Below are 13,943 nucleotides of genomic sequence, written 5' to 3'. Positions count from 1 at the left end.
AACGCTCTGGACCAGAGCCATGCTCCTCCCACTCCAACACAGTGTTGCCAGATTCCGTGAGAGAAACAATCAACCAGGTCTAGGAAATCAAGCCCAAAAGAAGCGCCTATGGGCCACATGAGCACTTTAAAACATATACGTCAGTTATTTGAAAATAGCCGATCTACAAGCTCACAACGCGTCGCGCATGCGACGCGTTGTGAGCTTGTGGATCTGCTATTTTCAAATACAATCTTCGGGGGAATTATAATAAGCAGACCTGGCAACACTGCTCCCACAGTCAGCCAGCCAGTCAGTCAGTCAGTCTGATCAGACTGGTGCTGGACTCACAACTTACTGCACTGATCCTCCACAATCCTTTTAGACTAAAACCAGCACTAACTTTATGGACTTATTATGGAGTCCATAATAACCGATCAGACCTGTTATTATTCTGGATGTAAATGAACGGCTCACTGACCCAAACAATGGCTCACAAACATAGACCACAGACAGTAGTTTGAAAGAAGCAGCTGAGCATGTCAGAGACAGCTCTATCCTGGATCTCTCTCCGTGTTTGATTGATTGAATACTTATACTTATACTATACTTATACTTAATACTTATACTGTATTAACAGTTCGCAAAAAAAAAGGTACATCCATCTTCAACCGCTTATCAGGAGTCGGGTCGCAGGGGACATCGGTTTGACACAGTTTGATACAAAGATGCTGAAGATCCTCGGTGCGTCTTGACGCAACTCAGTGATCTCTCCACAGCTCTGAAGTTCATCTGGTTGTTGGAGCAACATCTGTCCTATCTGTGAAGAAGAAGAGGAGGAGGAGGAGGAGGAGGAAGGGTGATCTATCTGTCTCTGCTGTTTAGAAGAAGATGGCTCCATCATCATCATCACCACAGCAGGGATCCTGTGGATCCTGGTGGATCAGACACAGCATCATCATCACCTGGGCTTTGATCCTGTGCATGAACACAGTGGAGGCTGATGTGGAGGACAGCCTCAATGCTGAGGTATGTATGGGTGGGTATCCATCCCCACATACATGTAGTGGTGGAACAGGTACTCAAATGTTTTACTTAAGGAAAAGTATCAATACCCCCTATTATTGAAATCTGTCTTTTACAAAGTTCGGTGTTCAGAATTTACTTGAGTAAAAGTACAAAGGTATTGGCATCTAAATGTACTTAAAGTACCAAAAGTACTCATTCTGCAGAATGTCCCATTTCACAAGTTTTCAAAAATGTGTAAAATGTATGAGATAATTTAAAAAATAGCAGTGAGCTTGTAGATTTACATACATGGACCCTTTCGGAACCACTAATGGACCCTTTCGGACAAACAAAAATACTCAACTCCAGTAGGCTACTTGAGTCGAAGTATGTTCCTGTTCAAATATGACTTAACTACAGTATGTTAAGTCAAAGTTGTTCTGTCAAATTTACACTTGAGTTAAAGTGCTTGCTTTTAAAAACACGTAAGTGGATAAAAGTACAAATTACAAACTACACTTTCCTTTTTTTTTATATCAATGCTTTGCAATGCAAGTAGGATACAGATACAAAACAAATGTACTTAAGTGTTGTAATATAACTTTTAACTTTCCCAACAGCCTGTAAGAAACTGTAAGACTTGCCAGTTTTAGGAAATAATAGCTTTGCTGTAAAATCCACATTCTCTTAAAAGCCTCTATTATTATTGGTGGTAAATAAGTCACTGGTTCTCAATGTGGGGTCTGGGGGCCCCAGGGGTCCTTGAAGGGGTTCCAGGGGGTCCTCAGCTAAATGAATTAGTTGGGAACCAAATGGACCCTCAGGGGTCTGTAACTCAGAGAGAGAGTACAAAATGGAACCAAATGGACCCTCAGGGGTCTGTAACTCAGAGAGAGAGTACAAAATGGAACCAAATGGACCCTCAGGGGTCTGTAACTCAGAGAGAGTACAACATAGAACCAAATGAACCCTCACAGGTCCAGTATCAAATCGGGGGTCCATGGCTTTTTTTTTTTTTTTACGTTTTGTTTATTCGTTTTTGTTATTTTACATACTCATAGGTAGTACAGACAATTACTGAAGCAAATAAGCAAATAAACAGAGTATCTCCAAACAGTGAGAGTAAGATATAAACAACATCCAAACAAAACAAAACAAAAAACAAACAACACTCACAAAGAAAATAATAACAGACAACAAAACAAATACACAGGTCCATGGCTTTAATGCAGATTTAGAACGGTCGATAATCAGTGAACTACGTCACTCAGCGTCTTCATATTGTTGTTGTCAAATCCAACAGGTGGTCTGTTGTTTTATGTGAATGTTTTTTGGACCTCTTGACCTTCTTACTGAGGGCACATGAATGAGCTCAGATATGCCCATGTGGCACACACATGCTGCATGTTACACACACACACACACACACACACACACACACACACACACACACACACACACACACACACACACACACACACACACACACACACACACACACACACACACACACACACACACACACACACACACACACACACACACACACACACACACGCACCGCACCGCACCTAGACCAGTGGTTTTCAACCTTTTTCATATCAAGGTCCATTATTTATTTGGCATTTGAGCCACTGACCACTGTCTGATGAGATGTAGACTCTCAGACCCAACTAAAGACTTATCGTTGTTATCGTTGGATACGATTTTGTCCACAATTCCATCCATGCTGTATTGATGTGGTACAATAGGAGAGATAAAAGGCAAATGTTGATCAAAAATAACAATTCTTTAATTAAGTGATGCAGATGTTTAACAATAATTTAACTCTTGAGAGCGTAAAATGAAACCAAATGGACCCGTAAGGGTCCATTTGGTTTCATTTTACACTCTCAAGAGTTAAAGATCTATAAGGGTCCATTTGGTTTCATTTTACACTCTCAAGAGTTAAAGATCTGTAAGGGTCCATTTGGTTTCATTTTACACTCTCAAGAGTTAAAGATCTATAAGGGTCCATTTGGTTTCATTTTACACTCAAGAGTTAAAGATCTATAAGAGTCCATTTGGTTTCCAACTCGCCATCATTTAGCTGGGGACCACCTGGAACCCCCTCAAGGACCACTGGTGGTCCCCGGACCACTGGTTGAGAACACTGACCTAGACCATTGCATGGTACAAATACTGCCTCTACCAGTGGTGCAAAGTAACTAAGTATATTTACTCAAATAGTGTTCTTGTAATACAATTTTGAAGTATACTTTTTTACTTTGCTTGAGTATTCCCATTTTCCAATAATTTATACTTCTACTTCCATTAGCCTTCATCTCAGAGGCAAATATTGTACTTTTTACTCCACTACAATTATTTGCCAACTTTAGTTACTTTGCAGATTTAGATCATTACAAAACATACATTAACCAATCAAGCTCTATTGTATACAGTTCATTCAAAAATAGCCGATAAACACGTTCACAATGCCTGCAACGTGCGTAGATTGGCTGCTTTCGAAACGTTTTGTGAAATGCGACATTCTGCATAATGAGTACATTTACGATCGGTACTTCAAGTGTATTTTGATGCCAATACTTTTGTACTTTTACTCAAGTGAAAGTTTGAATAAAGGACTTTTACTTGTATTTCTACATTATGGTATTGATACTTTTAGTTAAGTAAAAGAAAACAATATGAGTACTTCCTCTTCCACCAGTGGCCTCTTCAAAGTGAAGAATGATGATAACTGTCTAGAAATGAATCAATCTTTCCTTAAGGTTGTCCAAAGTACAAATCTGTTGAGAATGTGGGAGTTCCTGAGCTGCTGCAGACTGTGTGTGTGTGTGTGTGTGTGTGTGTGTGTGTGTGTGTGTGTGTGTGTGTGTGTGTGTGTGTGTGTGTGTGTGTGTGTGTGTGTGTGTGTGTGTGTGTGTGTGTGTGTGTGTGTGTGTGTGTGTGTGTGTGCGCGTGCGTGCGTGCGGGGGGGGGGGTAATAACTTATTTGTACCCTTAAGCTTTGTCTACAATATGAGTTTCTTGTTCAGGCATGCAGCACGTTTGGCTTGGGATCTTGAATTATGTCCTGACAGGATTTGTTGAGGCTTGCTTTACAATTTGAAAATCACATTTTGCAGAGGTGTGTGTGGGCGTTTGTGTGCGTGTGTGTGTGTGTGTGTGTGTGTGTGAGCGTGTGTGCGTGCGTGCTTGTTCGTGCGTGAGCACACGCACTAGGGCTGCAATTATAGATTATATGATTATTTTCCTAAGGATTACTGTATTCTGTATCAAGTTCTCCGGAAGCTTTTTTATATAAACAAATTGATTTATTTTATAATCAACTAAATCGATTACTCTGATTGACTGTCTCTAGTGCAGGGTTTCTCAAAGTGGGTCACAATCGTGAGCTTGTAGATCTGCTATTTTTGGTGAATGCTCCCCCCAGAATAGGGATGACGCGGTTAAACGTCAAGTATAAAGTTGTTTTCAATCTGTCCTAATGGAAACGGACATTCTCTCAAGTTTTCCTCGTGACACAATACTGTAACTTAGGGGGAAAGATTTACATATTTACGTACAAGGGCCCGATTCACTTAGCTGGTCGTAAATATCAGTGTAAATATGGGTGTTAATAAAATGTCTAAAGGAGAGTGTATTTTCTCTATGCAAAACCCGACGTGCAATCAGTGTTGATTTTGTCGACTTAAACTATGACGAAAAATGTTGGTCAACTACCTTTTTTCACTGACGAAAACTAAAAAAAAACTACAAAAAAAACGAAGCTATGATGACTGAAACTAAGACTAAATATCTTGACAATTTCGTCAACAAATAAAAACTAGACTAAAATGTTAGTGAGGGATCTAGAGGAGAGGAGATCCAGTAGAACTAAAAGACATGTCATTTTATGTTTGGTTGCGGGTGTCAAGGCCCGAAAATAGCCGATCTGCGTGAGCTTGCAGATCGGCTATTCTCGGCAATGAGTACGGTATAAATCAGGCATTACGACGCCATCACGCCCCGCCAAAATACATTTTAGTCGACTAAATCAACTATAGATTTAGTCGTCTATAATTAAAAAAAGTCAGATGACTAAAATATGACTAAAACTACATGGAATTCTATTCAAAAGACTATGACTAAAACTAAATCAAAACATGCTGTCAAAATCAACTCTACCTGCAATTCACAGCGGGGTGTGTACATCCCTGATATGTGCCAATCACAGTTGTTCTTCATTTTTGCCAGAAGGTCAGAGGCACGTTCATATGGAAGATTATTTGCATTGCTTCACGCCCCCCCACCCCCCCCCCATTTAAGACCATATAAAGCTGTTTGCACTCAAAAATATGAGTGTAAACAGCTTAGTGAATCGGGCCCATTGTCATTCAGGGTGCTGTGGATGAAACATGTATTTAGGGGGGTGCCCTGAGTCAAAAAAAAAGTGAGAACCTCTGTTCTAGTGTGTGTGATCTGTATGCATACATACAGTAATATATTATGTCCTCTGACCAGGCCAGGCCGTGGGGGAGCACACTGGCATTGATGCATGCATGCATGGATCAATGCAAACTGTGCACATGGTCTGTGTTTGTATTCCTCTGCTGAGAACTCTTGCAGGGCAGCAGCAGCAGCAGCAGCAGCACTGTTTTATGGCTGTTTTTCTGCTCTGGGGCAGAAAAACATGAAACTTTTTCATGTCAAGGACCCCCAAATTGACACTTATTAGCCCGCGGACCCCCATTTGAAAAGATATGCCAGGAGCCCCCATAAAAGAATAATATTCACGGCTCTAGCTCTAGTGATTCTTCCCCCAGTTTGAAATGCATTCATTAGACTACGGACCCCCATGTCATTTTAAACCTCTGGGACCCCAATTCATATTGTAAAATCAATGCTAATTTAACTCTGAGAGTGTACAAATGGAGCCAAATGGACCCGTTAGGGTCCATTTGGCTCCATTTGTACACTCTCTGAGTTACAGACTCATAAGGGTCCATTTGGTTCCTTCCTACCTATCCACCATTTTGCTGGGGACCCCCTGGAACTCCCTCAAGGACCCCTGGGGGTCCCCGGACCCCACTTTGAGAACCAAAGGCACTAGACTATATTTTATCAACATGTGAATTACACTGTACAAACAAATAATGTAGCTTTCATACTACATGCTCTTCCATTCTCCTATCCCCTGCAAAACGGTTACTTTTCAGGATTGGACATTCAAAAATAGCAGATCTACAAGCTCAAAAAGCGTCGTCGCTTCGAGACGCGTTTCGAGCTTGTAGATCTGCTACTTTTTGATGCTTTTGTGTGACGCTGTGGCGTGATCAAGTAGGGCGTTAAAGGGATAGTTCACCCAAAACATTTTTTTTCCTTCTATCTAGCCAATGGTTTGATGACCAGCGGATGGGTAGGCAGCGGTTCCGGTAGGAGACACAAAGGAGTCTCTTTGTGTCTCCTGCCGGACCCGCTGCCGGTCATCAATTTATTGTCTTCTTAGGAATGAGACCAAAACTAAAAAAATATCCATGAATTCAAGTCTCCATGGGGTCATTTTGGGGGTGAAATATTTCTTTCCTTTATTTAATTCAGGGGAGCCCACTGAGAGCAAGCTCTCTTTTTCAGGGACGCCCTGATAACAGCATATAACACATATAAAATACATACATAATGAAAAACAACAGCAAACATTTGAATCATATTACAATCATCACAGATGCAAACAAACAGTGTTACATGAAACAGGTGCAGACACTATGAAATGTGTCCTCGAGAAGCACCCTAAATGTCTCTATTGAGACCAATCTCTCCAGTTTCAGAGAGTCCTGAAGTTTGTTCCATTTGTGTGGAGCATAATACATGAAAGCAGTCTTTCCTTGTTCGCTTCTCTTACGTGGACTGGTATATCTAATGTGTGTTTGTGAACGTGTTGAGTGTTCAGAAACCTTTGGTTCTTTTTTTTTTTTATATAATTTTTATCCCGCGATTTTTGTAACCCATTTTTTTTCACCCGGTGCCAATTTCCTAAGTGATCCTGGGCGCTACACCAGCCCTACACCAGTCCCCCACAGCCAGGGAGGCCAGGGCCGAGCTCATGCTTCCTTCAATGCATGAGAGCCAACTGACCTTCTTGTCACCTGACAGGGGGGAGTTTCCCCGGTAGGACGTAGCGCGTGGAAGGAACACGTTATTCCAATCAGTTCCCTTCCCCTCCATCAGGCGCCCCGGCTGTCATGGGGGAGGCGGTATAGCGACCAGGATTACTACATGTTTTTGTGAGGGTATTAACTACCCTAGGAGACACGGGGAGAACATGCAAAAGAAACCTTTGGTTCTAAGAGCGAAGGTATGTATAGAGGAAGCTTGCCACACAAGGCCTTATAAATAAAAAGAATACAATGTTGCTCTCTGCGTACTGCGAGAGATGACCAACCCACTTTATCATATAGAATACAGTGATGGGTGTGATAGTCATCACCAGTGATAAAACGTAGGGCACTGTGGTAGACAGCTTCAAGAGGCTTAAGTGTAGAGATTGAAGCGTGCATGTACAGCACATCACCATAGTCAAACACAGACATTATGACAGATTGAACAACAGTTTTTCTGCTGGAAAGAGAAAAACAGGACCTGTTTCTGTAGAGGAAACCAATCTGCCCTCTTAGTTTTTTGGTTAGGTTCTCCACATGAATCTTAAATGAGAGCTTGGAATCTAGCCAAATGCCCAGGTATTTATAAGATGAGACCAGTTCATATCCCGTTAATTTGCGAAGAAACACGAGAATATTAGAACTTTAGAACATGGAGAGGTTTCTGCCAGACAGCAACGTTATTGTTATGCTCCATTGTTTGAGGACGGCGGTGCTTTGCTCAAAAGAAGCCATTTTCAGGCTAACAAAGCTGACATGTCTCTCTCTCTCTCTCTCTCTCTCTCTCTCTCTCTCTCTCTCTCTCTCTCTCTCTCTCTCTCTCTCTCTCTCTCTCTCTGGTCTCTTTGGTTTAATATCTCAGCTGGCTGCGAGCAGAGGTCCAGCTGAGCACAAGAATGCTGTAACGTTAATGGAAGCCAGCTGGCCTGTATCTCTCTCTCTTTCTCTTCTCTTCTTTTTAACTCCCTCCTTTACGCCCTCAGATGTTCTTTCTCCTCTCCTGGCCACCAGACAGCCATTGACCCTCAATCATCCCTTACTTGACTTATATTTCACCGTGGCTGTTATGCACACACACACACACACACACACACACACACACACACACACACACACACACACACACACACACACACACACACACACACACACACACACACACACACACACACACACACACACACACACACACACACACACACACACACACACACACACACACACACACACTCACACATATACCACACACATAGTACACACACACACACACACACACACACACACACACACACACACACACACACACACACACACACACACACACACACACACACACAGTACACACACAAGGGTTCCATGCATGCAATGCTAATGTTTCTAAATAACATGCATATCTGCATTATATGATGCTATAATGTTTTTACAATAACACGCACACCACACACCTGCTGTATATACGATCTATCACCAGTGGTGTAAAGTAACTAAGTACATTTACTCAAGTACTGTACTATATTACACTATAAAACATACATTAACCACTTTTTAACCGTATTTTATACCAACCCGATCGCCAGAGGAAACGTTCTCATTGAACGTTTTTCAACGTTTCTCAAAATCCGTGCATAGACTACTGGAAAACCACAAATTCCGTGCATAGCCGCCTCGCATCTCCCCCATTGTGACTAAACCATTTCGGAGCCGCGCAGTCTCAAGGGAATTGTCGCCGTGTGAAGGACCACCGAGCGAGCTAAAGCGAGCGAGTTGCCGTCCTGAACATTGAGACATTCCCTTGAGCCTACTCAGCGCCGTTTGAGTTACGTACCGATAGGCACAGAATCGTACATTTTGTTGTGGGGACTGCTCTACTTCCTGGTTTTTCCGGGTTGCGACTGGTTACGCCCACCGTGGGACTCCCCGTACATATGCATGGAATTTGGGGGTTTCTAGGCGACTATGCACGGAATGACGTGCACAAATCCGTGCAATGTATACTAATTCTCTGGCGATCAGGCTGTTTATACATAGGATATTAGAAAATAGCCGATCTACAAGCTCGCAACGCGTCGCGATGCGACGCGTTGCGAGCTTGTAGATCGGCTATTTTCTAACATTTTAGTACTTTTACTTTTGGTACTTTGACTACATTTTGATACCAATACTTTTGTACTTTTACTCAAGTAAATTTTGAATTCCGGACTTTTTACTTTTTACAGAGAACTTCTACATTGCAGTATTGATACTTTTTACTTAAGTACAACATTTGAGTACTTTTTCCACCACTGGCTATCACACATACTATCTGTATGAATATATCTTTGTCTTTTATTTAACTTGTTTTCTATCTCTTTCCCTTTGCCTCAAACTCTACTACCTCTGTCCTACACAGGACCACAGTGGACTTTTTGAGTTATCCTTTTAGCATGATTCTGTAATTGTACCTCTGTGCTATTTTGCAAACTGTATTACTGTATAGTATTCAGTCAATCAATCCTCTCTCTTCTCATGGAATTCTACAAAACTATGAAGCGTGCATGGGAACATATACATTTCACCAACTTTGAGGTACTTTTACTTTACTGGAGTATTACCAATTGTCTATACTTTTACTTTTACTCCACTAACATCTCAGAGGCAAATATTGTACTTTTACTCCACTACAATTATTTGAAAACTTTAACTTTACTAGTTACTTTGCAGATATAAATATATTACATTATAAAACACACATTAACCACTTTAGGCCTATTTTATAACTACCGTAGGCTATTTGAAAATAGCCGATCTACAAGCTCACAACACGTCGATCTGCTATTTTCAAACATTTTAGTACTTTTACTTTTGGTACTTTTAAGTACATTTTGATACCAATACAGTATTGATACTTTTACTTAAGTAAAACATTTGAGTCCTTTTCCACCACTGGCTGATATCCACATTAGAGCTATTATTTTATAACCACTTTAACCCATTAAGACCAGGGACACATCTGCGTCTCATTTTAAGATTTCTTTGGGCTATTCAAAAATAGCAGATCTACAAGCTCATAGCGCGGCACCGAGTGCCGCGCTACGAGCTTGTAGATCTGCTATTTTTGAAAAATCTTGAAAAAATATTTTCCAGATTCTTTTCAAAAAACTGTTGAGATTTAGATTTTTTTTAAGAATCGCCTCAGGTCTTAATGGGTTAAACCTAGCGTCTGCGTTTCTGTCACACCGTCATAAACAACACATTGTGTTTGTGCTGCTCTGTCCTCATAGACAACACATTGTGTTTCTGCTGCTCTGTCCTCATGGACAACACATTGTGTTTCTGCTGCTCTGTCCTCATAGACAACACATTGTGTTTCTGCTGCTCTGTCCTCATATAGACAACACATTGTGTTTCTGCTGCTCTGTCCTCATGGACAACACATTGTGTTTGTGCTGCTCTGTCCTCAGTCTTGGCTGCGTCAGTTCGGCTACCTGTCCCAGGCCAGCAGACAGATGTCCACCATGCAGTCTGCTCAGATCCTGTCCAAAGCCGTCGCTGACATGCAGCGTTTCTACGGCCTGGAGGTGACTGGGGAGATGAACGCTGATACTCTCAGGTAAAGATGGATTCACGTACCGTACTGTATAAGCTAGACCAGTGGTTTTCAACCTCTTTTTTTCTTCATATCAAGGTCCATTATTTATTCAGCAATTGAGCCACGATGAGATTTAGACTCTCAGACCCAAGACTTTTGTTGTTGTTGGATACGATTTTGTCCACAATTCCATCCATGCTGTACTGATGTGGTGCCATAGGAGAAATAACAGGCAAACGTTGATCAAAATAACAATTCTTTAATTAAGTAACGCAGATGTTTAATAATAATTTTACTCTTGAGAGTGTAAAATGAAACCAAATGGACCCAGGGTTTGTCTGTATCTGTCTGTCTCTCTCAAAAGTAGACCGTTCAGAGATGATGCAAGGGATAATGCATGGGGAGGTAGTCATTATTGAAATTTAAAGCCCGACAGGGCGATTAACCACCGAGGCGCAGCCGCTTATTACACGGCTACTTAATAAATACATAAATACATTTACCCAAAAGTAACAACAAAACAAAGTATTTCCTTGCTTACGGCAATGAAAGTATTCCATATTGGGCTGGGCGGACAAGTTCGCCTCGCAAAAACAAATGGCGAAATGGAAAAAAACTCGCCCCAAAACACACTCGCCCCCCATTCTATTTACTGCCGATTTGCCTGAAATACCGCCGGATTTGCCCCGGGGCGACTGTGTTTTGGGGCGAGCGTTTTGGTATTCCCCCGTTGTTGTGCCACGATAAACAAGGAAGTGTAGTGGATCAAATAGAATGACTTCTCGGTTATTGCATCGTCTATTTCTCACTTCAAATGTTTTCAAAAACATTCTTGAGAGCAACGTTTAGTTGTAAATGACATTGTTTGTTTGTTTACATGGCTGTCATGTTAGATAAAGCATAAAACCAAGCAGCGCAGGTTGGCACAAGCAGGTGCTCTGAGTCTCTGATTACACAGTTTCCTCGTCGGTCTCATCGGTCATTATCATCGGTCATTATCCAGAAATAATGACCGATGACTGACCAATCAGAATCGAGCATTCAACCAAGCCGTGTAATAAGCTTTTATAATGCATGACGCATGAAACAACCACCTCTGGCCATAAACAGCATGAATGCCAACCTTATGAAGAAAGTACAAGTTAGATTGTACGTATGTATTGTTGTCGCTGTCAGACAGAGACCTTGTATCTCCATATTTAATCTTTTTCATAAATCCATGACCTATATTCTAGTTTGAAAATAGCAGATCTACTGCTGTCAATTGCTTTAAAGGTGCCCTCTTTTCCCTCTATACCAAATCCATTGTGAGCTTGTAGATCTGCTATTTTCGCAGAACGTTCGCCCATTTTTGACAAATGTTTGCCTATGTGGATAAAAGTGCACCGGATACGGTACGTTCCGCCGAACCTCCAGTGTGCCAGTGTTTACCGCTAACTTCCGGGAGCTGAAAAGAAGTTCCATGATCCAGAGATGGCTGTAGTCCGGAAATCCTGCAGCTCCAGTAGTCCGACGGTCTGACCCCCCACGTTGGCACCGCAGTTCTGCCTCTTTACTTTGGAAAAACAAACTCCACTGGTTTATCAGTGTGATCTGGATGTTTGGTGTGGAAATATCTCTTCATTTCACTGGTGTTAAGCATTCCTGTGTCAGAACCTCAGTGGACAGTAGACCTACACAATGGGGCTGATCATTATTTCATAACATGGCACGTGAATAATTGTACAAAAAAACCCTCCTGCTGGTATTTGCTTTGTAAACGGCTGTGCCTGAACATTATTACTATCAGGTGTGCCTGAACATTATTACTATCAGGTGTGCCTGAACATTATTACTATCAGGTGTGCCTGAACATTATTACTATCAGGTGTGCCTGAACATTATTACTATCAGGTGTGCCTGAACATTATTACTATCAGGTGTGCCTGAACATTATTACTATCAGCTGTGCCTGAACATTATTACTATCAGGTGTGCCTGAACATTATTACTATCAGGTGTGCCTGAACATTTTTACCAACGTTTCTCACTTTGCGGTCGAGGTCTTTTAGTGTCTTTTAATTTTTGAACAAAGATGAGCAGCTTTTCTCATCAGTGGGGTGTCAGGGTGTTGTTGTACTTTAAGTTGGATCTAACTTGCAAGATCCATCCGCCCCCCCCAGGGCCGTCCATGTTGTAGTGACAGAGTAAACAATGTTCCCATGTTACTATGTCAGCTATTTTCGGCACAAGTCACCGTCCTGGGACGGAGCATAAATGAAGCATTAGACGCCCTGTCTTTCCTTCAACTGATACCAGAGCACGTGAGCGGAGCGGGTGGAAATGCCGCTCGGCGCTCCAGGGGGCTGGTTTCACGCTCGCTATTCGCTCACGTCGACTCCCCCCGCGCTCCGCTCCCCGTCGCTCCTCGCTCACGTTGATTTGCGCACCTCTCGCTCCACGCTCCGCTCAAACCGGGTCGCTCAACAGTAAAAAAAAAAGAAAAGAAAAAGAAAGTAGAAATTCTAATGACATCTCGGTGCGCTGTGCACTGCTGGATGTCTGTGTGTCTCTGAGTCCGTGCGACCGGGCATGCTCAAACATTCGGTGCGCGGCCCCCGCGAGGGCGGCTTGGAGCGGGAGGCGGTCCTCGCTCTGAGTGGCGCTCCAACCTTTTTATAAACCAGCTCCGCGCTCACGTCAAAATCGCGTCGCTCCGCTCCGCTCACATGCTCTGACTGATACCAGTGAAAAAGTGACGTGTGTGTGTGTGTCTGTGTGTGTGTGTAGGGCTATGCGCCGGCCTCGCTGTGGCCTGCCTGACAAGAAGGCGGACGAGACGGACGGCGGCGCCAGGAAGAGACGCTACGCGCTCACTGGACAGCAGTGGGACAAAGACCAGCTGACATACAGGTAGGACGATGGGACTCTAAATCAATACTGCAATGTGTAAGTACTCTGTTACAAGTTGAAGTCCGGAATTCAAAATGTAAAAGTTTTGGACATTTCCACCACAACAGCGAGCAGGGACGTGCACAGATAGACTCTAGGTGGTGCTAGAGCACCTGCCCTTTGCCCTCTTGACCAGCAGTGCCCTTTTGAAAAAAAACTTTTTTTCCCCCAGTTTACAGCAGGGTTCTTCAACAGGGGGTCCGGGACCCCTAGGGGGTCCTCAGAGTTACTACAGGGGGTCCGCCAATTCTTTATGTGATATGATTTTTCTTTTTACCATAACCACTGGGCTTGTAGATCTGCTATTTTTGGCAAAGAGG

The 13,943-nt window shown here is 42.5% G+C and overlaps 1 protein-coding gene across 1 annotated transcript in view; it reads left to right on the top strand.

Annotated features, from left to right (window-relative positions):
• The first annotated feature begins 342 nt into the window (after positions 1–342).
• The window catches only part of LOC311047739 (matrix metalloproteinase-15-like), a 40,205-nt gene continuing 26,604 nt past the window's right edge, over positions 343–13,943 (top strand). Inside the window, exons 1-3 of the mRNA XM_084060568.1 lie at positions 343–1,008; positions 10,565–10,713; positions 13,462–13,584. Coding sequence (XP_083916694.1) covers positions 871–1,008; positions 10,565–10,713; positions 13,462–13,584 — 410 coding nt within the window. The 5' untranslated portion in view covers positions 343–870. The remainder of the gene's footprint in view (positions 1,009–10,564; positions 10,714–13,461; positions 13,585–13,943) is intronic.

This window comes from Gymnoscopelus microlampas, assembly GCF_963454915.1.
Source record: "Gymnoscopelus microlampas genome assembly, chromosome: 6".
Taxonomy (NCBI): Eukaryota; Metazoa; Chordata; class Actinopteri; order Myctophiformes; family Myctophidae; genus Gymnoscopelus; species Gymnoscopelus microlampas.
This window is presented reverse-complemented; position numbering and strand designations above follow the sequence as displayed.